The sequence below is a fragment of the Hyla sarda genome, chromosome 7 (assembly GCF_029499605.1).
Source record: "Hyla sarda isolate aHylSar1 chromosome 7, aHylSar1.hap1, whole genome shotgun sequence".
In the NCBI taxonomy this organism is placed as follows: domain Eukaryota; kingdom Metazoa; phylum Chordata; class Amphibia; order Anura; family Hylidae; genus Hyla; species Hyla sarda.
The window spans coordinates 225,437,260-225,463,158 of NC_079195.1; the positions used below are offsets into that span (position 1 = coordinate 225,437,260).

At 44.7% G+C, this 25,899-nt stretch overlaps 1 protein-coding gene across 5 annotated transcripts in view; it reads right to left on the reverse strand.

Moving 5' to 3' along the window:
- The window catches only part of PATJ (PATJ crumbs cell polarity complex component), a 292,499-nt gene that overhangs the window by 24,315 nt on the left and 242,285 nt on the right, over window positions 1-25,899 (reverse strand). For all 5 annotated transcript variants that reach the window (XM_056532909.1, XM_056532907.1, XM_056532910.1 and 2 more), the window contains 6 exons: window positions 24,962-25,098; window positions 18,255-18,338; window positions 14,478-14,671; window positions 11,732-11,879; window positions 9,634-9,720; window positions 850-955 (listed from right to left, as the gene is read on the reverse strand). In XM_056532909.1, the coding sequence (XP_056388884.1) occupies window positions 850-955; window positions 9,634-9,720; window positions 11,732-11,879; window positions 14,478-14,671; window positions 18,255-18,338; window positions 24,962-25,098 (756 nt within the window). The remainder of the gene's footprint in view (window positions 1-849; window positions 956-9,633; window positions 9,721-11,731; window positions 11,880-14,477; window positions 14,672-18,254; window positions 18,339-24,961; window positions 25,099-25,899) is intronic.

Consider the following 25,899-nt stretch of genomic DNA (forward strand, 5'->3'; position numbering starts at 1 on the left):
TTCTGCTGGTGAGGTCACTGTGTACATACATTACATTACTTATCCTGTACTGATCCTGAGTTATATCCTGTATTATACTCCAGAGCTGTACTCACTATTCTGCTGGTGAGATCACTGTGCACATACATTACATTACTTATCCTGTACTGATCCTGGGTTATATCCTGTATTATACTCCAGAGCTGTACTCACTATTCTGCTGGTGAGGTCACTGTGCACATACATTACTTATCCTGTACTGATCCTGAGTTATATCCTGTATTATACCCCAGAGCTGTACTCACTATTCTGCTGGTGAGGTCACTGTGTACATACATTACATTACTTATCCTGTACTGATCCTGAGTTATATCCTGTATTATACCCCAGAGCTGTACTCACTATTCTGCTGGTGAGGTCACTGTGTACATACATTACATTACTTATCCTGTACTGATCCTGGGTTATATCCTGTATTATACCCCAGAGCTGCACTCACTATTCTGCTGGTGGAGTCACACATTACTCTGGAGCCACATTCACAATTCTGCATGCTCTAATGATAACATCCCCCAGTATTTCCTGCAGTGTCTGCACACAGAGGATTCCATTGATCTTCTTTCTGGAGTCATCATTATACCTGTACTGTAATCTGATATACCCATCTACCCTCCCAGCATTATAGCAGCTAACCATTATATAATGCCCTCCCCATACACCAACCTCAGGGACACCTCTGTTTATGCCCATTACACAGTAATGAGAATTGAGCACGGAGGGGGGGGGGCAGTATAAGAAGTTCCATTAAGCCTCCCACTGCTGCTATAGAGCAATACCCTGGAGGAAGCGGCAGAGAACACAGATGATTACCGGAGTTTCTCTGAGAGGACGGAGCAGACGATCTCTTGGAGCTGCTGTAATTCTGAGCATTGGCTACGACTGGGGCGAGCGAGGGCGGCGGAGCGCTCTTACCGACCTGGAACAAAAGATTCGCTGAGTAATTAAGTCCTTGTACGTTGTGAAGCCTTCATAATTCTATTACAATTTAATTACAGGATGAAGACGGCGATGATGAGGTACAAATCCCTCGTTCAAGGGCGCAGCGTGCTGAGCGTCGGAACAGTTTAGCGTAGGGCCAGAGCTTTTATCATTAGGAACATTTTGTGATTTCTGTGGAATTTATTAAAGGAATAAACACAAGTTAAAAAAAGAAAAAAATCTCCAATCGTTCCCGAATCTCCTTTCTTTTATCTTATATCACAATTTTTTATCACAGTATTTTAGCACAATATTCTCAGATACTGTTACATAATAATTCACATAAAGCTGTAACTAAAATACAGAGGGAAAGAGAAAAGAGAAGAAAAGGTTTGGTCTCAAGGGGCGACAAGCCTTCTTTACCATAAGAATTGTCAACGTATGGAACAGTCTACCTCAGGAACTGGTCACAGCAGGAACAGTTGAAAGCTTTAAAGCATGGTAAAAAAATTCCTGGAAGAAAGTAACATTAAAGGGGTACTCCGCTGCTCAGCGTTTGGAACAAACTGTTCTGAATGCTGGAACCGGCGCCAGGAGCTCGTGGCGTCATAGTCCCGTCCCCTCATGATGTCACAACCAGCCCCCTCAATGCAAGTCTAAGGGAGGGGGCGTTATGGCTGTCACGCCCCCTTCCATTGACTTGCATTGAGGGGGTGGGGCATGACTTAATGAGGGAGCGGTGCTATGACGTCACGAGCTCCCGGTACCAGCTCCAGCGTTCTGAAAAGTTTGTTTCAAACGCTGAGCAGCGGAGTACCCCTTATGCTTATGCAGAAATATAAAATCACATCCCTTCCCTTCATCCCACCACACCCCTCCCCTTCAAGTCCTTGGTTGGACTTGATGAACTTATGTCTTTTTTCAACCATACTAACTATGTAACTATGTAAGGGCGGGAAAAAGGAAGAAAAAATATTATATAAATAGTATATAGGGCTGCAAAGCCATTGGCTGCAGCAGGAGCCTCCCCCCACAGCTCTATCTGGGCTGCAACAGGAAATCAGAAGGCAACCATAATCCTGCAATAGTTTCCGGCTACAGGTATTCATCCCGATTCTCATGTGCTTTCAAAATGTAGAAAACAGAAAAGCTGAGAAAACACTACATCCAGACACCTGTGCTGGCTGCTTATCTATATGAAAAACAAATGATTGAGTCTGGAGGCCCTCTCCATACACATTACACCAATGGTCTCCAAATTGCGGACCTAAAGCTACTGCAAAACTACAACTCCCAGCATGCTCAGACAGTCAACAGCAACAGCAGCCTCCCCCCCCCCCCCCCCCCCCCCACAGCTCTATCTGGGATTCACAGCAAATGCCTGCAGCAGGAGCTTCTCCCCACAGCTCTATCAGGGCTGCACATCAGTTGGCTGCAGCAGGAGCCTCTCCCCACAGCTCTATATGGGGTGCACAGCAGTTGGCTGCAGCAGGAGCCTCCCCCCAAAGCTCAATCAGGGCTGCACAGCAATCGGCTGTAGCAGAATCTTCCACCCACAGCTCTATATGGGGTGCACAGCAGTTAGCTGCAGCAGGAGCCTCCCCCCACAGCTCTATCAGGGCTGCACAGCAATTGGCTGAAGCAGAAGCTTCCACCCACAGCTCTATAAAGGGGAGCACAGAAGTTGGCTGCAGCAGGAGCATCGCCCCCAAACCCCCCCCCCCCCCCCCCCACAGCTCTATCAGGGCTGCACAGCATTAGGCTGCAGCAGGAGCCTCCTCTGAAAGTTCTATCTGGGTTGTACAGCAACTGACTGCAGCAGAAGCCTCCCCCCAGAGCTTTATCTGGGGCTGCATAACAATTGACTACAGCAGGAACCCCCCACTCCACAGCTCTAACTAGGCTGCAGCAGGAGCCTTAACCAGAGTCTGGAGGCCCCCATCCATACACAATAGACCAGTGGTCTTCAAACTGTGGACCTAAAGCTGCTGCAAAATAGTTTTAGGTCCACAGTTTATAGACCACTGCACTAGACAGTTTGGTATCACCAAAATTAGCATGTTTGGCCGACTTTTCTCTAATATGTATAACATTTTGACTTTATACATTTTTTTCTTTTTGCAACGCCATTGGTTTCTATGGTGAGAAAATGGGTATAATATCGGCATGATATGTGTATAAGAAGGTGGTGGTGGGGGGGGGGGGGGGGGTAACCTATATTTTCCTTTATCTGTGCACCATTACAATTCGTGACAAGAAACACTTTACAGATAGCAGTTCCCTGATGTTTCATTAGATTTAGGTACATGCAGCGCTGAGCTGGTGGACTGGAAAATTCTCCGAAGATAAAGCTTTTAAGGTTTTCCGGGTAAAAGACTATAAGGGAAAAAAACGCTGATTTTGAGTGATCGTCCATATTGATATGCAATGTTGTGCAAGCACCTCGGTGAAACATTGTCACTTAGCAGAACAAGGCCGCGGATCTGCGCTGTGTGTTTTAGTGACCTTGTCTGGCGATATGCCTTGTAAATGGCGACTATGATAAGAGAAACGGGAAGATTGCGAGACTCGCAGGATAGTATTGGAATACTTAACAGAATATAACTTAAAGGGGTACTCTGCTGCTAGACATCTTATCCCCTAATCAAAGGACAGGGGATAAATGTTTGATGACGGGGGTCCCGCGATCTTCGGCAGCACCCGGCGTTCTAAACAAACTCCAGATTCCTGCGGCAGTGGTTGTGACATCATGGCCACGCCCCCTCATGTTGTCACACCACACCGACATGCCCCTCCCATAGACATGAATGGAGGAGGCGTGGTATTACTTCACCAGGGGGCGTGGTTGTGACGTCACAATCCTGGCCTGCGGACCGGAGTACCCCATTATTAAGTAGGAATGCCTGGTTGTAGAGAAACACTTTTTTTAATCCACCGGGGCTAAAGTATGAAAAACATTGTTCATTGCCTTAAGAACTAAGGAGATCTACAATGGTTGAAAACTATTTTGTAGCCTATTGTTCTGATCCATGAATAAATAAATATCCATGTACAGAGAAATCCATGTATAGAGAAAGAATTCCCTACATAAGCTCAACATTGTTTCAATTTTCAGAACTGATCTGTAATAATCTGCGGTTTGTCCCGGACGAGCCCCCATGTAAAGTAACCTGTGCCAGCATTTGAGGGATAACACATTGGGGGTTCATCTGTGATTTAAAAATAAATACTTAAAAACATTTAAAAAAATCAATATATTAGTCCATTCAGTTCCATTAAAATATACTTGTATTTATTAAAAGGAATGTGTCACAGTGAACATGCAGGGAGGAGCTAAGCAGATTGATATATAATTCTGTGGATAACCTGTCATTTATTCATGTAAATCTCTGCTTATTCGAGGCTCAGTAGTCATGTGGGCGGTCCAACTGAGTGATTGACAGCTATATGTGTATATTAGTGTACACATAGAGAGCTGTTAATCAGTGAGTAGGACGCCCACGTGTCTAATTTGCTCATTTAGGGCTAAGTGATCAAGTGGACGGTCCCACTAAATGATTGACATATTTTACAAGCACATGTATACATATAGTTACCTGTCAATCGCTGAGTAGTACCGCCCACTACATAGCCCCAGAATGTAAAGCGATTTACTGAATAAAAACATTAAAGCCAATGGGCATTCCGCAAACTGTTTTGCCTAGCAGCCGCAAGCAGGCTGTGGGCGTCAGGAATAGCAAAAAAGGTGAGATGGGACAACCCCTTTAAATCCACAGTCTCCAAGATCTTAAAGGGGTACTACGGTGGAAAAAAAATTTCTTTTTTAAATCAACTGGTGCTAGAAAGTTAAACAGATTTGTAAATTACTTATACATAAAAATCTTAATCCTTCCAGTACTTATCATCTGCTGTATGCTCCACAGGAAGTTGTATCCCTTTCTGGAATTGTCCAGAGTACAAGAAAATCCCCATAGCAAACCTCTCCTGCTATGGACAGTTCCTGATACGGACAGAGGTGTCAGCAGAGAGCACTGTGGTCAGACAGAAAAGAACTCCAGAAAGAAATACAACTTCGTGTGGAGCATACAGCAGCTGATAAGTACTGGAAGTACTGGATTAAGATTTTTAAATAGAAGTCATTTACAAATCTGTTTAACTTTCTGGCACCAGTTGATTTAAAAAAAATGTTTCCACCTGAGTACCCCTTTAAAGGAAATATACAGCAAAAACAACTTATCCCCTAGCCGCGTGCAGGAGGTGTGTCGGCCACAACGTCATGTTGCGACCGACACGCCCCCTCCATGTATCTCTATGGGAGAGGCGGGGATGCAGCGTTCATGCGTCCCATGTGTGCTCCCATAGCGCTGTATGAGGAGGGGGCATACCGTCAACCTCACCGAGGCCGACGCTACACGCATTAGTTGGCGCACAGCGCGGCAATGCGAGTACCCCGTTCCGGAGATCGCTGGGTGTCCCAGTGATCGGACCCCCGTGATCAGACACTTATCCCCTATCATGTGTATAGGGGATACGTTGTTTTCGCTGCAGATGTCCTTTAAGAATGTTGCCTCGGATACTATGTGTAGGAAAGTCGTGGAAACCATCAAGTTTCCCTTAGATGTCTTGAAATCGATACTTTGAAGTTACTTGGGTTGGGGGGGGTCGCCATTTTGTTCAATAGTTAAAATAATGAATTTTTCATCCCGGACGAGCCCCCAAATTGTTGTCAGGTGTACAAAAACTTCCTGAATGATGATCATTAATTTTAGTTAAAGGTGTAGTGACCCCCCCGATCTATGATGGCCCCGACATACGATCATTTCAGCATACGATCACTCTCAGAGGCCATCGCTTTTTGAAGGCAGCATCAACATGCGATGCTTTTGTATGTCGGGGCCATCGCATAAACGGCTATCCGGCAGCGCAGACTGCTTCAGCTGCCACCGGATAGCCGTTTACGGTGCCCCGTGTGGTCTGCTGATGATCACTTACCTGTCCTCGGGGCTCTGGCGCATCCTCTTCGGGATCCCCTGCATCGTCGGCGCTCTCCATCGTCGTCATCACGTCGCCGCGCACGGCGTCCCGTCTTCCAATAGGAGCGGCGTGCGTAGCGACGTGATGGCGGCGACTGAGAGTGAGGATGCCGGGGAAGCAGAGGCCTTGCCGGAGCATCGAGGACACCCCGGGGACAGCAATGGAAGGCGACATCCAGGGAAGCGGTGACGGTCCGGAGCGGCGGGGACAGGCGAGTATAACCTCCAATACCAGTGGTCTTCAACCTGCGGACCTCCAGATGTTGCAAAACTACAACTCCCAGCATGCCCGGACAGCCAACGCCTGTCCGGGCATGCTGGGTGTTGTAGTTTTGCAACATCTGGAGGTCCGCAGGTTGTAGACCACTGTCCTATACTTCACATTGCACGGATCCCTCAACATACGATGGTTTCAACAAACGATGGTCCATTTCGAACGGATTACCATCTTATGTTGAGGGACCACTGTACTCCGCTGCCCAGCATTTGGAGCAAACTGTTCCGAATGCTGGAGTCGGGAGCTCGTGAAGTCATAGCCCCGCCCCCTCATGACGTCACACCCCGCCCCCTCAATGTAAGTCTATGGGAGGGGGCGTGACGGCCCCTTTAAATATGAAAGTCAATATTTCTATTTGCCACGCAAAATAATCTTTTGCTCCCTGTTATCAGCCATTACATTATGAATACATAAGGGAGCGGGCGATCTGCACAGTGTCCCCATCATATTATTGCTCTTGTTTCAATCGCCGGCAGTAATGGAGCTTTGAACATCAGACTTTGTACTATATAATCCCATAAAGTAGGAACCGTAGAAAATAATACCTTTCCAATTTTTTATTTCAAGCCCTCATGGCAGATAATCACCGCCATCCGGCTCTAACAAAGGCAAGCGTGCGGCATGGATCCAGAGCCGAGAGCATCTATTAACCCCGTGATATGAGAATAGAGACATTCATAAGGATTATTATTTATTTATTTTTTTTATCACATGAATTGATCGCCATTAAGGTTCTGCTGGGATTAGCGATTTCTGAAGGACACTTTATTGAGAGATCATCTAATTAATGTTATTATCGCAGTCTGTCGATAGCTCTTACAGAGAATACGTGTCTTTGGTGGCACGTCTGCTGAGGATCAATGTTACAGGCAGATGCCTCTTCCACTGCCGACACAGAGAATAATTTAATAACTTAGTAATGTTCTAAGTGAAAATGGGCAATAAAAAATCCTGGGTTCAGAAGTAAGTGGCATATATACAAATTTACTTTACTTTACTGGTTTTTTTTTTTTTTTTAGGGAAAACGCTATCCTTTAAAATCTTAATACATTTATATTTGCATAAGCCTCCAATGTGCTTTGTATATATGACAGTCACTGCAAAAGAATATTGCAGTGTTTCCCAAACCAGAGTGCCTCCAGCTGCTGCAAAACTATAACTCCCAGCATGTCCGGACAGCCGTTGGCTGTCCGGGCATGCTGGGAGTTGTAGTTTTGCCACAGCAGGAGGCACCCTGGTTAGGAAACACTTCAATATTCTATTGCAGTGACTGTTCATAATCTAGGTAAGATGGTAATTTTTCTTCCAAAAACAGCGTCACCTTTGTCCTTAGGTTGTGTGTGGTATTGCAGCTCGGTTACGCTTCTCTGTACTGTGGCCGGAGGTGGTCGGGAATGCCAAAAACAGCTGAAGCCGGGAAGTGTGGGTGCTGGTGGACTGGTGAGAGGTCATGGATGTGGGTGAAGGGGAGCTCAAGACAAGTAATACAAGTCTATGGAGGGGGAGGAGGGAGCTCAAGACAAGTAATACAAGTCTATGGAGGGGGAGGAGGGAGCTGAAGACAAGTAATACAAGTCTATGGAGGGGGAGTAGGGAGCTCAAGACAAGCAATACATGTCTATAGAGGAGGAGGAGGGAGCTCAAGACAAGCAATACAGGTCTATGGAGGGGGAGGAGGGAGCTCAAGACAAGTAATACAAGTCTATGGAGGGGGAGGAGGGAGCTTAAGACAAGTAATACAAGTCTATGGAGGGGGAGGAGGGAGCCCAAGACAAGTAATACAAGTCTATGGAGGGGGAGGAGGGAGCTCAAGACAAGCAATACAGGTCTATGGAGGGGGGAGGAGGGAGCTCAAGACAAGCAATACAAGTCTATGGAGGGGGAGGAGGGAGCTCAAGACAAGTAATACAAGTCTATGGAGGGGGAGGAGGGAGCTCAAGACAAGTAATACAAGTCTATGGAGGGGGAGGAGGGAGCTCAAGACAAGCAATACAAGTCTATGGAGGGGGGAGGAGGGAGCTCAAGACAAGCAATACAGGTCTATGGAGGGGGAGGAGGGAGCTCAAGACAAGTAATGCAAGTCTATAGAGGGGGAAGAGGGAGCTCAAGACAAGCAATACATGTCTATAGAGGAGGAGGAGGGAGCTCAAGATGAGCAATACAAGTCTATGGAGGGGGAGGAGGGAGCTAAAGACAAGCAATACATGTCTATAGAGGGGGAGAAGGGAGCTCAAGACAAGTAATACAGGTCTATGGAGGGGGAGGAGGGAGCTAAAGACAAGCAATACATGTCTATAAAGGGGGAGAAGGGAGCTCAAGACAAGCAATACAGGTCTATGGAGGGGGAGGAGGGAGCTAAAGACAAGCAATACATGTCTATAGAGGGGGAGAAGGGAGCTCAAGACAAGTAATACAGGTCTATGGAGGGGGGAGGAGGGAGCTCAAGACAAGCAATACAAGTCTATAGAGGGGGAGGAGGGAGCTCAAGACAAGCAATACAAGTCTATGGAAGGGGGAGGAAGGAGTTCAAGACAAGCAATACAAGTCTATGGAGGAGGAGGGAGCTTTAGGAAAGCAATGCAAGTCTATGGAGGAGGGAGCTTTAGACAAGCAATACAAGTCTATGGAGGAGGAGGGAGCTTTAGACAAGCAATGTAAGTCTATAAACGGAGGAGGGTGCTCCGCCCACAATCTCTGGGAGAACTGCAAATTATAGAGCAGAAATCAGTTGAAAAATACCATATACAAGTTATATAATGGCCAGAAATAGTGCTGCTCCATCCTCATGTACACACATAGCTTATCCTGAAAAGTCACCTGAAATGACAGATACGCTTTAAAAAGGGGTTGTCCCAGCTTGTTCCTTCCGGCTTTCTTCTGTTCGCAGCTGCTGGAGGTGGTCGACGCAATTGAAGTCAATGGGATTTAAGCAAACTCCATAATTTCCCAGCTGTAGTATGTTTCGGCTGCAAACAGGCCAGAGAAGCGAAACTGAGCTGCAATACCACACACAACCTGAGGACAGAGGTGGCGCTGTTTTTGGAAGAAATTGCCATCTTACTGACATTATGAACAGTCACTGCAATAGAATAGTGCAGTGTTTCCCAACCAGGGTGCCTCCAGCTGTTGCAAAACTACAACTCTCAGCAGGCCCGGACAGCCGTTGGCTGTCCGGGCATGCCGGGAGTTGTAGTTTTGCAAAAGCTGGAGGCACCCTGGTTGGGAAACACTGCAAAATATTATTGCAGTGACTGTTCATAATGTCAGTAAGATGGCATAAAAGCTGTGAAACCATTAAGACTTCAAAGTAGGAAGAGAAGCTGTAAATAAACGTCTTGTACATCAATGAGAAAACACGTTCCGCACCTGACTGCCTTGATAGTCTTTCCTGGACGGCGGCCAAGACGCGACTCGGAGTCTCCCGATCTCCAGATGAACGAGTCCTTGTGCGCACTTTAGATAAAATAGAAGAGTCTTTTAGAATCGGAGCAACAGGGGGATTCAGCCATAAACAAACACAACGTGGTGGTAAAATAATCAGAACACAAAAGGGAGACAAAGTCTCCAGAACCTGCGAAGGGAGAGATGGGTTATAATGGGGATCAGAGCCGGCGACAGATGTGAGCGAGCGGGAAAATGTGTGGGAAAGAACTACAAGATGTCTAATGAAAAGGAAGGAGAGCAGCGGGGGATTCACTGGGACGGATTCCCTACATCCCCCAAAAGGATCGGCAGATTGTAGAACGCTACAGACGATAAAGATGACAAAGCGAAAGAATGGCGGCACGGGGATAACGGAAAACCCAACAAGTCTGAGATAAAGACAGCTCAATGAGTACATAGAGAGTATATATAACTCAGGATCAGTACAGGATAAGTAATGTAATGTATGTACACAGTGACCTCACCAGCAGAATATTGAGTACAGCTCTGGAGTATAATACAGGATATAACTCAGGATCAGTACAGGATAAGTAATGTAATGTATGTACACAGTGACCTCACCAGCAGAATATTGAGTACAGCTCTGGAGTATAATACAGGATATAACTCAGGATCAGTACAGGATAAGTAATGTAATGTATGTACACAGTGATCTCACCAGCAGAATAGTGAGTACAGCTCTGGAGTATAATACAGGATATAACTCAGGATCAGTACAGGATAAGTAATGTAATATATGTACACAGTGACCTCACCAGCAGAATAGTGAGTACAGCTCTGGAGTATAATACAGGATATAACTCAGGATCAGTACAGGATAAGTAATGTAATGTATGTACACAGTGACCTCACCAGCAGAATAGTGAGTACAGCTCTGGAGTATAATACAGGATATAACTCAGGATCAGTACAGGATAAGTAATGTAATGTATGTACACAGTGACCTCACCAGCAGAATAGTGAGTACAGCTCTGGAGTATAATACAGGATATAACTCAGGATCAGTACAGGATAAGTAATGTAATGTACCGTATGTACACAGTGACCTCACCAGCAGAATAGTGAGTACAGCTCTGGAGTATAATACAGGATAAAACTCAGGATCAGTACAGGATAAGTAATGTAATGTATGTACACAGTGACCTCACCAGAAGAATAGTGAGTACAGCTCTGGAGTATAATACAGGATATAACTCAGGATCAGTACAGGATAAGTAATGTAATGTATGTATACAGTGACTCCACCAGCAGAATAGTGAGTACAGCTCTGGAGTATAATACAGGATATAACTCAGGGTCAGTACAGGATAAGTAATGTAATGTATGTACACAGTGACCTCACCAGCAGAATAGTGAGTACAGCTCTGGAGTATAATACAGGATATAACTCAGGATCAGTACAGGATAAGTAATGTAATGTATGTACACAGTGACCTCACCAGCAGAATAGTGAGTACAGCTCTGTAGTATAATACAGGATATAACTCAGGATCAGTACAGGATAAGTAATGTAATGTATGTACACAGTGACCTCACCAGCAGAATAGTTAGTACAGCACAGCAGGACATGATTGCCCCGGTCAGCAGTGAAGCACAGATGTTAGAGCTGTCTCCTCCCCCTATCTCTGCTATCTGTATGTAATGTCTGCTGACAGGTGAAGATCTCCTATGTGATGTTCACCTTTCGCTATATCAGTATTTACCAACCAGGGTGTCTCCAGCTGTTGCAAAAATACAACTCATAGCATGTTGGACTATATAGTAGTATATAGTATAGGTCAGTGTTTACCAACCAGGGACGCCTCCAGCTGTTGCAAAACTACAAATCCCAGCATGCCCGGACAGCCGTTGGCTGTCCGGGCATGCTGGGAGTTGTAGTTTTGCAACAGCTGGAGGCACTGTGGTTGGGAAACACTGCACTATATGATGACGGACAATGTGCTCTTGGTCCCTAACAACTTCTCCAGAGATTCAGAACATGAGATTCAGTCCCACCCCCTATTCCCCGCAGAGTACCTACCTTCAGTACGGTGGCCACCACTTCCTGGGAGGCGCTGCGGACGTCCTCGCCGTTGACAGACAGTATCTGATCTCCCTGCATTAATCTCCTGTCATAGTCGGCTGCGCCCCCTTTCACAATGTCAGAGATGAAGACTCCGCTGCCGTTCCTGGAAGACGAGACATTAAACATTCATGTTATTCCGAGCTCTGACTCATCCATCAGCTCCTCTCGCCGTCTTGGCGATGCCGTAATTGTCGCCATAATAGGACAATGAATATGATCATGTGGGCTACAAAATGAGCCGTCAGGAACAATGGCGCAGCCTCGCGCACGTACCGGAGCAGCTTGTTCTTGTCAAGTGGTTGTTTCACATACAATCCAGGATGGAACGTTAATACTAAATGCATCAAGTGTCATACAAACACACCGGACTGAGAGTGGGAAAGCTGGGTTTCTGCACCATATAACGGTTCGAGACTGGGAAAGCTGGTACACACATCAGTGATTATGTTCTAAAACTGCTTCTAAGACAGGGAAAGCTGGGTTACAGCTAAGAAGTGCTGTGTTTGGAGACTTTTGCGTAGACTGGGAAAGCTGGGTTATAGCTAAGTGATGATAAGTTCTGAGACTAGGAAAGCTGGGTTACCGTTATGTGACATCTGCCGGGACAGAAGAGGCTAAATTATAGCTAAGTAAGGATGTTTGGAGACTGGGAAAGCTGGGTTATAGCTAAGTTGTGAAATTATTGGAGACTGAGAAAGCTGGGTTATAGCTAAGTGGTGATATTATTGGAGACTGTCGCTGAGATTGGGAAAGCTGGATTACAGCTGTGATATTTTCAGAGACTAGCTGATTTTGGAAATGTTGAGTTATAGCTAAGTGAGGATGCAATTTGAGATTTGGAAACATGGTGGGTTTCAGCTGATATTATGTTCCATGACTGATGCTGAGACTGGGAAAGCTGGGTTACTGCTCATTGAAGTGTCCTAAGACTTCTGCTGGGACCGGAGAAACTGGATTATAGCTAAGTGATTATATGTTCTGAGACTGGGAAAGCTGGCTTACTGCTCCGTGATTTGTTCTAAGACTGTTGCTGACACAGGGAAAGCTGGGTTACAGTAAAGTGGTGATATGTTTTGAGACTGGGAAGGCAGGGTTCAAACTGACATTATGTTCTGAGACTGGAAAAGCTGGGTTATAGATAAGCAAGGATACGTTCTGAGACTGGGAGAGCAGGGTTCGGAGACTGCCACTGAGATTGCGAAAACTGGGTCATAACTAAATGAGAATACATTATGAGACTGGGAAAGCTGGGTTATAGAGAAATGAGGATACGTTCTAAAATGTTTGCTAAACCTAGGAAAGCTGGGTTACAGCTAAGTGGTGATATGTTCAGAGACTTGATAATATTGGGAATGTTGTGTTATAGTTAAGGGACTATACAATTTGATACCGGGAAAGGTGGGTTACAGCTGAACTGCTGCTGAGACTGGAAAAGCTGGGTTAGAGCTCAGTGATATGTCCTAAGACTTCTGCTCGGACTGGAGAAATTAGATTATATGTTCTGAGACTGGGAAAGCTGGTTTACTGCTCAGCGATATGCTCTAAGACTGCTGCTGAGACTGGGAAAGCTGGGTTATAGCTAAGTGGTGATGTGTGTTGAGACTGGGAAAGATGGGTGACAGCTGGCTTTATGTTCTGAGACTGGAAAAGCTGGGTTATAGATAAGCGAGGATATGTTCTGAGTCTGGGAGAGCTGGGATATAACTTAGTGATGAGCAGCAGGGGTCATAATCGAATTCGCGATATTTTGCGAATATACGGACGAATATTCGTCCTATGTTCGCAAAATTTGCATATTCGCTATGTTCTTTCGTTTCATTCCATGCGAAAATTCGTAAAGAAATTTGCATAGTGCGCATGCGCGATTATATCTTTCACCTAAAAGAAGGGAGGGATCAGTGTCCTCTCGAAGTGCAGATATTTGCGAAAATTTGCATATTCGCGCTCCACACCGACTCGCACAGTAAATAACATTTACACAGTACACACCATTGTTGTGATGTTTATTGTGAAGAAAAAAAACTAATATTCTTAATTACGAATAAATATCGCTATATTCTAAATATTCGCAAAATCACGAAGTGCCGATATTTGCAGTAAAAATTTGGATTTCGATTATTCGCGCTCAACACTAATAGCTACGTGAAAATGTGTTTGGAGATTGAAAAAAAAAATGGCTTATAACTAAATAAGGACCCGTTCTGAGACTGGGAAAGCTGGGCTATAGCTAAACGACAATACATTTCAAGACTGGGAAAGCTGGGTTATAGCTCACTGATGATACATTATGAGCATTTTGCTAAGCCTAGGAAAGCTGAGTGGTAACATGCTCAGAGACTGCTGATGAGCTCACAGCTCGGTGATATGTTTTGAGATTGGGGAAGCTGGGTTACAGCTGATGTTAAGGTCTGAGACAGGGAAAGCTGGGTTATAGATTAGTAATTCTATATTTTTCTCCTTTACATTTTTCACTTGTTATTAGAAGCAGTGTTTCCCAACCAGGGGTCCCCCCAGCTGTTGCAAAACTACAACTCCCAGCAAGCCCGGACAGCCGTTGGCTGTCCGGGCATGCTGGCAGTTGTAGTTTTGCAACAGCTGGAGGCACCCTGGTTGGGAAACCCTTTCCCAGTCTGTCCCCCATAGCACAACCTAAAGAAGTTACTGTTATAGAGATATATGCAGAATGTTACCGCCATCTTACCTCTTACCCACAATGCTCAGCCCCAGCCCTCGGCCGCTCTTCTTCTGTAGCTCCACATAGAAGATATCCAGGTTCTCCTCGTCCCTGTACTGCGCCTCGTCCCTGTACACCACCAGCTGCACCTTCTGGGGCGTCTGTCGCAGAGCGGTGATGGCTTCCTCGTGGGAGGCGCTCCTCAGATCCACGCCATTGACCTGCAGTACCAAGTAGGGATGGGGGTGATAAAGGGTTAATACTGCTGGTTGAAAGGTATTCAGTCCCTCTGGCTGTTATAGTGTCTATTATAAAGGGGGATCCTGCTGCTATCACTATGTGATCAGGATATATAGGAGTTATACACCTCCCCTCCAGCTCTATCTGTATACTGCTGCTATCTCTATGTGATCAGGATATATAGGAGTTATACACCTCCCTTACAGTTCTATCTGTATACTGCTGCTATCACTATGTGATCAGGATATATAGGAGTTATACACCTCCCCTCCAGCTCTATCTGTATACTGCCGCTATCACTATGTGATCAGGATATATAGTAGTTATACACCTTCCCTCCAGCTCTATCTGTATACTGCTGCTATCTCCATGGGATCAGGACATATAGTAGTTATACACCTTCCCTCCAGCTCTATCTGTATACTGCCGCTATCACTATGTGATCAGGATATATAGGAGTTATACACCTCCCTTACAGTTCTATCTGTATACTGCTGCTATCTCTATGGGATCAGGACATATAGTAGTTATACACCTCCCCTCCAGCTCTAGCTGTATACTGCTGCTATCACTATGTGATCAGGATATATAGTAGTTTAACACCTCCACTCCAGCTCTATCTGTATATTGCTGCTGTTATCTCTGTGATCAGGATATATAGTAGTTATATACCTCCTCTCCAGCCCTATCTGTATACTGCTGCTATCTCTATGGGATCAGGATATATAGTAGTTATACACCTCCCCTCCAGCCCTATCTGTATACTGCTGCTATCTCTATGGGATAAGGATATATAGTAGTTATACACTTCCCCTACAGCTCTATCTGTATACTGCTGCTATTTCTATGGGATCAGGATATATAGCAGTTATACACCTCCCCTCCAGCTCTATCTGTATACTGCTGCTCCTATCTCTAGGGGATCAGGATATATAGTAGTTATAAACTTCCCCTCCAGCTCTATCTGTATACTGCTGCTGCTATCTCTATGGGATCAGGCTATATAGTAGTTATACACCTCCCTTCCAGCTCTAACTGTATACTGCTGCTATCTCTATGGGATCAGGATATATAGTAGTTATACACCTCCCCTCCAGCTCCATATGTATACTGCTGCTATCTCTATAGGATCAGGATATATAGTAGTTATATACCTCCCCTACAGCTCTATCTGTATACTGCTGCTATCTCTATAGGATCAGGATATATAGTAGTTATATACCTCCCCTACAGCTCTATCTGAATACTGCTGCTATCTCTATGGGATCAGGATGTATAGTAGTTATACCCCTCCCCTCCAGCTCCATATGTATACTGCTGCTATCTCTATAGGATCAGGATATATAGTAGTTATATACCTCCCCTCCAGCTCTATCTGTATACTGCTGCTCCTATCTCTATGGTATCAGGATATGTAGTTGGCTTCTGGTTGCTGGAGTTTAGCCAGGTAACCCAGTTAGTCTCATTAGGTGAACTGCAGTGATCAGACTCCATCCACTCTCTCAGAGAATTTGTGGTAAATGTATGCAACATTAAGAAATAATTTCTGTGATGGAATAGCATTTCCTATGTCTGCAAACTCAAACCTGCCACTTCAGCTAAAACAGGTAAGCACAAGGCATACACAAGAATCTCTAGTAGTAAAAAGTAGCAAAACTGTGTTACATAAGGATTAAGATGTATTTGTCGCAGGTAAACCAGGACACAGTCATTGTGATTCCGGGTACAGAGCTTGGAGCTTATAGCGGCACCAGTCGCAGCTGAGGTTTCTGCACTGTGGGTCAGCCTAATTTCTCCTGACAAGTCGACTTTAGCAGCAAACAAAGACTTTCTCCTTACAAAGCTTTTGCAGACGCATTAACAATTCATCCCGCGGCGAGCGAGTGCAACTACACTGCACACCGCAATACCGCAACAAAGCCGGTGTGTGCGCAGGACGGGGGCCGGCTGACGGAGGACCCGCCGGAGACTGGGACTGATCTGACTAGCCGGGGCCCGCTACAGAACGTGCAGCACTCTGTATGCAGTACGTCTGCTTCTTGACGCCTTTATTCACAGCATTTACATTCATGATTAATGATGTCCTCCAGCAAGACGCCGGTGACATCCATCTTGGCGGATGCGGCGTTATGCCGCCTCCCGGCTTGTGGGCCTGATTATATAGATATTGTTGTTATTGGTAATGAATGCATTTCATATGGGTGAGGAAGGAATATCAAAAAGGGGGAGGTAATGTGCTGAGACCTTGTATGGTGCATTACAGAAGTGTTTTCCTACTAGTGTGCCTCCAGCTGTTGCAAAACTACAACTCTCAGCATGCCCAGACAGCCTTCGGCAGCATACAGCATTGCTTACCTGTCCGCCCCAGTTCTAAAGTCCATTTGTTTTGTAGGTATGTAATCCTCTCACCTACCATTGTCCTCTCTCTACCTGGATGAGCAGTTGCTCAGTACTACAACTCCCAGAATGCACTGCTTTCCATCAGCTCACAGTCCTCCCCTGCCTACTCCCTCACCTGCCAGTTTCCTACCCAATGTTGTTGCAGAACATTTCAGAAAACAGCAGGCTATTGCTTTGCTTCAGTAAGTCTGCAGCACCTGCTGTATTCATTCCCTGTCTGCTCCTCTGCCTGTGGCATTTGTTCAACACAAGGCAGTATGCTCAAAACACATCTCATTCTTCCCTAAATGTCCCAATGAAGATATATGTGCATATGTATATGACAGGGAGATGGTGCTGTAAAGGCGGGTCAGATGTGATGACATCACTTGGGGGTGGGGCTAGAGCTCATAGAGAAGATCCAACCACGCCTCCTGAGACAGCAGAGGATGGGGGAGGAGCTGAAGGCTCACTGACAATGAGAGGACTAAATAACTTCCCGACAGGTGAAAAGGAGGAGCCGGGAGCTGCTGAGACAACACCACACTGACAATAAGAGGACTACAGAACTTCCTGTCGGGAGAGAAGGAGGCTGTCCAAGGATGCTGGGAGTTGTAGTTTTGCCACAGCTGGAGGCACACTGACTGAAAAACACCAATCTAGAGTAATTGGCCTGATCCCTACAACGCCCCCTATAGAGAAAATAATGGAAAACTACCTACTCATAATAAATGGCTACATTCTTAAAAAGCCTCTGATACAGAAATTGAAAGAAAGAAAATTCATTGATACGAATTGGCCGGACTCCTCCAGAGTCACCATTACAGAAAGCGAAGCAGGATGACCTATATATTATAAATAGTCAGAGCCGTACAGGGAGAGCAGAGAAAATCCATCCATAATAGATGGGGGGGGGGGCGCTCTGGGAGCTGGCAGATACGGCCTATAGCAGTGGTCTCCAACCTTCGGACCTCCAGATGTTGCAAAACTACAACTCCCAGCATGCCCGGACAGCCGTTGGCTGTCCGGGCATGCTGGGAGTTGTAGTTTTGCAACATCTGGAGGTCCACAAGTTGGAGACCACTGACCTATAGAATGGATTATGTTGCCCTGTCGCTGGTATACAGGGTTACACATCTCAATGGTGGTCACATGACTGGTATATGGCAGATATGGCTGACATACCTCCAGAATTTGATCTCCTGCCCACAGTCGTCCGTCCCTGGCAGCGGCACCTTCTTCATACACCTCATGTATCACCACAGCCTCCTGCAAAATACAGAGATAAAGCAAGAATTGGTAAAGGCTTGTGCACAAGGACCACTATTCAGCTGCTGGTTAGAACATAGAAGCAGAGCAGGTTCTATTATTTTACAGAATTATTCTACATGTAAAATAAACAATAAATGCAGCTCTGGATGTGTATATACAGTCAGGGCCGTAAATGTTGGAAACCCTAAAATTTTTCTAGAAAATTAAGTATTTCTCCCAGAAAAGGATTCCAGTAACACATGTTTTGCTATACACATGTTTATTCCCTTTGTGTGTATTGGAACTAAACCAAAAAAGGAGGAAAACAAAAGAAAATTGGACATAATGTCACCAAACTCCAAAAATGGGCTGGGCAAAATTATTGGCACCCTTAAAGGGGTATTCCAGGCAAAAACTTTTTTATATATATCAACTGGCTCCAGAAGTTAAACAGATTTGTAAATTACTTCTATTAAAATGTTTTAATCCTTTCAGTACTTATGAGCTTCTGAAGTTAAGGTTGTTCTTTTCTGTCTAAGTGCTCTCTGATGACACGTGTCTCGGGAAACGCCCAGTTTAGAAGAGGTTTGCTATGGGGATTTGCTTCTAAACTGGGCAGTTCCCGAGACAGGTGTCATCAGAGAGCACTTAGACAGAAAAGAACAACCTTAACTTCAGAAGCTCATAAGTACTGAAAGGATTAAGATTTTTTAATAGATCTTAGGTCTTCCAGCAGGACAATGACCCCAAACATACGTCAAAAAGCCCCCAGAAATGGACGACAACAAAGCGCTGGAGAGTTCTGAAGTGGCAGCAATGAGTCCAGATCTAAATCCCATTGATCACCTGTGGAGAGATCTTATAATTACTGTTGGGAAAAGGCGCCGTCCAATAAGAGACCTGGAGCAGTTTGTAAAGGAAGAGTGGTCCAACATTCCGGCTGAGAGGTGTAAGAAGCTTATTGATGGTTATAAGAAGAGTGCTCCAACATTCCGGCTGAGAGGTGTAAGAAGCTTATTGATGGTTATAGGAAGACACTGATTTCACTTATTTTTTCCAATGGGTGTGCAACCAAATATTAAGTTAAAGGGGTATTCCAGGAAAAAACTTTTTTTTATATATCAACTGGCTCCAGAAACTTAAACAGATTTGTAAATTACTTCTATTAAAAAATCTTAATCCTTTCAGTACTTATGAGCTTCTGAAGTTAAGGTTGTTCTTTTCTGTCTAAGTCCTCTCTGATGACACGTGTCTCGGGAACTGCCCAGTTTAGAAGCAAATCCCCATAGCAAACCTCTTCTAAACTGGGCGTTTTCCGAGACGCGTGTCATCAGAGAGCACTTAGACAGAAAAGAACAACCTTAACTTCAGAAGCTCATAAGTACTGAAAGGATTAAGATTTTTTAATAGAAGTAATTTACAAATCTGTTTAACTTTCTGGAGCCAGTTGATATATAAAAAAAGTTTTTTCCTGGAATACCCCTTTAACTTATTATATTTGGTTGCACACCCATTGGAAAAAATAAGTGAAATCAGTGTCTTCCTATAACCATCAATAAGCTTCTTACACCTCTCAGCCGGAATGTTGGACCACTCTTCCTATAACCATCAATAAGCTTCTTACACCTCTCAGCCGGAATGTTGGACCACTCTTCCTTTACAAACTGCTCCAGGTCTCTTATTGGAAGGCGCCTTTTCCCAACAGTAATTATAAGATCTCTCCACAGGTGATCAATGGGATTTAGATCTGGACTCATTGCTGCCACTTCAGAACTCTCCAGCACTTTGTTACCCTCCATTTCTGGGGCTTTTTGACGTATGTTTGGGGTCATTGTCCTGCTGGAAGACCCAAGATCTCAGACACAAACCCAGCTTTCTGACACTGGACTGTACAGTGCGACACAAAATCCATTGGTAATCCTCAGATTTCATGATGTCTTGTACACATTCAAGGCCCCCAGTGCCAGAGGCAGCAAAACAACCCAAAACATCACTGACCTCCACCATATGTCACTGTAGGTTCTGTGTTCTTTTCTTTGTAGGCCTCATTCCGTTTTTGGTAAACAGTAGAATAATGTACTTTACCAAAAAGCTTTATCTTGGTCTCTTCTGTCCACAAGAATTTTTCCCACAAGAAGTTTTGGAACTTGTTTGGGGCTGCTTATCCACCATTCGGACTATCCTGCGTTGACACCTTTCATCAATTTTTCTCTTCTGTCCATGCCCAGGGAGATTAGCTACAGTGCCATGGGTTGCAAATGTGGTGTCCCGACACCTGATTGCATCCGTTGCCTTGTGGTGAGGTCCCCAAAGTCAGAGTCCCTAGGTGTAGGTGGGGTCCTCATCCTTAGCTAGCCCCTTGTCACCCCTTTTGTAATTAAAATTATTTAGATTTAATGTGTATATATTTGTATAGTAAGTGTACTTACCTAGTTGGCGTCGCAGGACCTGCGGGTCACGTGATGCATTCCAGAACTCTATGGTTTTTTACTCAAGGATAGTGGTCTTCAAACTGTGGCCCTCCAGATGTTACAAAACTACAATTCCCAGCATGCCCGGACAGCCGTTGGCTGTCCGGGCATGCTGGGAGTTGTAGTTTTGCAACATTTTGAGGGCCACAGTTTGAAGACCGCTGCTCAAGGACCTTGTGAGGTAGTTAGGTGATCACCCACCATGCTTTGTAACGGTGAGTGACAGCTGACGTGGACCAATCCAAAACGGCCCTGCCCCTGCCCATATAAGGGAGAGGCGGCCATTAATTTCTCTCTTTCCTCGTGGGCTGCTGATGAGGACGGATCTGCGCAGTTGTCATCGGCAACCACTAGGCCAAAGCCTTGCGGCAACGGCCATCATTCCAAAACTGTGAGTTACTTCAATTCCCTATTACTCCGCAAGATCACTGGACCTAAACAGACCCCTAAATCCAGCGGATCTCTGCAAAACCTAATTCTACTAATCTCAGGATAACTTATCGGTCCTAAGCAACTGTCCGTCCCTGCCGCGCTGATAATGGACTCTGTTACTAAGACTGTTACCGTTACTGAATGTACCGCAATTCATCAGTAAAGTTCCCGCAATTCTACACGCACCTATCGTTTCTGGGAAGGGTGGCGGTAGGCCTAGCAACTACCTCAGCGTATTAACCCTCACCCTGGCGTCACGAGTGACAAGGGTTAAATGAACCCCTCATATTCCAACACAGCAACACCCCAACTACACTATACCCCCCAAGGGCTACCACACAAACTTCTTGATAATGTTGCGCACTGTGGACAAAGGCAAATCTAGATCTCTGAGGATGGACTTGTAACCTTGAGGTTGTCGATATTTTTCCACAATTTTAGTTCTCAAGTCCTCAGACAGTTCTCTTCTCCTCTTTCTGTTGTCCATGCTTAGTGTGGCACACACAGACACACAATGCAAAGACTAAGTGAACTTCTCTCCTTTTTATCTGCTTTCAGGTGGGATTTTTATATTGCCCACACCTGTTACTTGCCCCAGGTGAGTATAAAGGAGCATCACATGCTTGAAACAATCTTATTTCTCCTCAATTTTGAAAGGTGCCAATAATTGTGTCCAGCCCATTTTGGAGTTTGGTGACATTATGTCCAATTTGCTTTTTTTCCTCCTTTTTTTGTTTAGTTCCAATACAAACAAAGGGAATAAACATGTGTATAGCAAAACCTGTGTTACTGCAATCCTTTCCTGTGAGAAATACTTCATTTTCTAGAAAAACTTCAGGGGTGCCAACATTTACGGACATGACTGTATACTGAACGCAGCTCTGGATGTATTTGTATACTGAACGCAGCTCTGGATGTATTTGTATACTGAACGCAGCTCTGGATGTATTTGTATACTGAACGCAGCTCTGGATGTATTTGTATACTGAACGCAGCTCTGGATGTATTTGTATACTGAACGCAGCTCTGGATGTACCGGTATTTGTATACTGAACGCAGCTCTGGATGTATTTGTATACTGAAAGCAGCTCTGGATGTATTTGTATACTGAACGCAGCTCTGGATGTATTTGTATACTGAACGCAGCTCTGGATGTGTTTGATTACTGAACGCAGCTCTGGATGTATTTGTATACTGAACGCAGCTCTGGATGTATTTGTATACTGAACGCAGCTCTGGATGTGTTTGTATACTGAACGCAGCTCTGGATGTATTTGTATACTGAACGCAGCTCTGGATGTGTTTGTATACTGAACGCAGCTCTGGATGTATTTGTATACTGAACGCAGCTCTGGATGTATTTGTATACTGAACGCAGCTCTGGATGTATTTGTATACTGAACGCAGCTCTGGATGTATTTGTATACTGAACGCAGCTCTGGATGTATTTGTATACTGAACGCAGCTCTGGATGTATTTGTATACTGAACGCAGCTCTGGATGTGTTTGTATACTGAACGCAGCTCTGGATGTATTTGTATACTGAACGCAGCTCTGGATGTATTTGTATACTGAACGCAGCTCTGGATGTACCGGTATTTGTATACTGAACGCAGCTCTGGATGTGTTTGTATACTGAACGCAGCTCTGGATGTATTTGTATACTGAACGCAGCTCTGGATGTATTTGTATACTGAACGCAGCTCTGGATGTATTTGTATACTGAACGCAGCTCTGGATGTGTTTGTATACTGAACGCAGCTCTGGATGTGTTTGTATACTGAACGCAGCTCTGGATGTGTTTGTATACTGAACGCAGCTCTGGATGTGTTTGTATACTGAACGCAGCTCTGGATGTGTTTGTATACTGAACGCAGCTCTGGATGTATTTGTATACTGAACGCAGCTCTGGATGTATTTGTATACTGAACGCAGCTCTGGATGTGTTTGTATACTGAACGCAGCTCTGGATGTGTTTGATTACTGAACGCAGCTCTGGATGTATTTGTATACTGAACGCAGCTCTGGATGTATTTGTATACTGAACGCAGCTCTGGATGTGTTTGTATACTGAACGCAGCTCTGGATGTGTTTGATTACTGAACGCAGCTCTGGATGTATTTGTATACTGAACGCAGCTCTGGATGTATTTGTATACTGAACGCAGCTCTGGATGTGTTTGATTACTGAACGCAGCTCTGGATGTATTTGTATACTGAACGCAGCTCTGGATGTATTTGTATACTGAACGCAGCTCTGTATGTATTTGTATACTGAACGCAGCTCTGGATGTATTTGTATACTGAACGCAGCTCTGGATGCGTTTGATTACTGAACGCAGCTCTGGATGTATTTGTATACTGAACGCAGCTCTGGATGTATTTGTATACTGAACGCAGCTCTGGATGTATTTGTATACTGAACGCAGCTCTGGATGTGTTTGTATACTGAACGCAGCTCTGGATGTGTTTGTATACTGAACGCAGCTCTGGATGTGTTTGTATACTGAACGCAGCTCTGGATGTATTTGTATACTGAACGCAGCTCTGGATGTATTTGTATACTGAACGCAGCTCTGGATGTGTTTGTATACTGAACGCAGCTCTGGATGTGTTTGATTACTGAACGCAGCTCTGGATGTATTTGTATACTGAACGCAGCTCTGGATGTATTTGTATACTGAACGCAGCTCTGGATGTGTTTGTATACTGAACGCAGCTCTGGATGTGTTTGATTACTGAACGCAGCTCTGGATGTATTTGTATACTGAACGCAGCTCTGGATGTATTTGTATACTGAACGCAGCTCTGGATGTGTTTGATTACTGAACGCAGCTCTGGATGTATTTGTATACTGAACGCAGCTCTGGATGTATTTGTATACTGAACGCAGCTCTGGATGTATTTGTATACTGAACGCAGCTCTGGATGTATTTGTATACCGAACGCAGCTCTGGATGTATTTGTATACTGAACGCAGCTCTGGATGCGTTTGATTACTGAACGCAGCTCTGGATGTATTTGTATACTGAACGCAGCTCTGGATGTATTTGTATACTGAACGCAGCTCTGGATGTATTTGTATACTGAACGCAGCTCTGGATGTGTTTGTATACTGAACGCAGCTCTGGATGTATTTGTATACTGAACGCAGCTCTGGATGTATTTGTATACTGAACGCAGCTCTGGATGTGTTTGTATACTGAACGCAGCTCTGGATGTGTTTGATTACTGAACGCAGCTCTGGATGTATTTGTATACTGAACGCAGCTCTGGATGTGTTTGATTACTGAATACAGCTCTGCCAATAGAAATTATATTAGAGAATTAATAACCTGCCTCGTACAGCAGAGCTGAATGGTTGCCTTGTCTGGCAATAAAGGCACATAGTCTTAACTGCAATATCAGACACGACCTACGGGGGCAAGAGAAGCACTGTTTCCAAATAAAAATATAACAAAAGCTGTCCTTTATCTAGTCTTTCGGTGTCTAACCTGTGGCCCTCCAGCTGTTGCAAAACGACATCTTCCAGTATGCCCAGATAGGGAGATGTAGTTTTGCAACAGCTGGGGGCACTCTGGTTGGGAAACACTGGCCTAAGGCTGTCAGGGCATGCTGGGAGTTGTAGTTTTGCACTAGCTGGAGAGTCGGAGGTTGGGAAACACTGCTGTAAAGCAATGCGTTTGATCGATCATACAGCGATCACACAGCGCCACACGGTGGATAGGAGGATAATTACCAGCGGAGTGTCTTTTCCACCCACAATGCTGAGTCCAAGACCTGAATGTCCCTTGGAGATTTCAATGGTCATTTCTTGCCCTGGGATGATCGGACACGTTGCGGGATCAAAATGTACTGAAGGAGATGGAACGTTTCCTTAGGGAGAAAAAATAGAGAAGTAGAAGGATTCAGTGCAATAACTCCTTAATATAATGTGCAAAACTAACATATGCAAACGCAAGAGCGGACATAGACGGCACAGGGCCCCTAGACTCTCAATACATTAGCTCTGGTGTATATATGCAATTATCAGACAGTAGGTGGCCCCTTTACCCACTGGGCCCATGTACATGTTCACAGGGGCCCATATGTTCAATAAAGCCCGGTCTACATGAACAGTAAGTAATACACAGGAAAGGTGTCATCAGAAAATCACCTACTGTTTAAATCAAGTTTTTATTTGAAACTAACTTTTTAGGAATTTGTGAATTTTTTCATAATATTTTTTTTTTTTTTTTAATAATCCTGAAATCTTGCAATTCCTATTCTGGCCACTAGGCCGATGAAGTAAGCTGAGACTTCCTGCTCTGTACAGATCGACTCCCAGCAGTGTCCTCAGCAGGAGCATAATGAAGGGTGACACCAGTGTACAGATAATAAATGATGCTCACAGCTCAGCCTCCCCCTCCCTGTAGAATGACCTCTGGACAGGTCACAGAGCATGCCCAGAAACCTTTCCTATTCATGCCACTGGGACAGCTACTGTCTATTGTTTCCTTGCTCTAAAACATATTAGATGACTGCCCCCATAATAATGTACAACATTTTTTATATATATATATATATATATATATATATATATATGCGCAGGCATTCTCAGCTCCTCCCCCTTTGTTAAACCCCACCCCTTTTTGTTTAATTATGCTAAACCTGTTCTATGTCCGAAAGTCTAGGTCT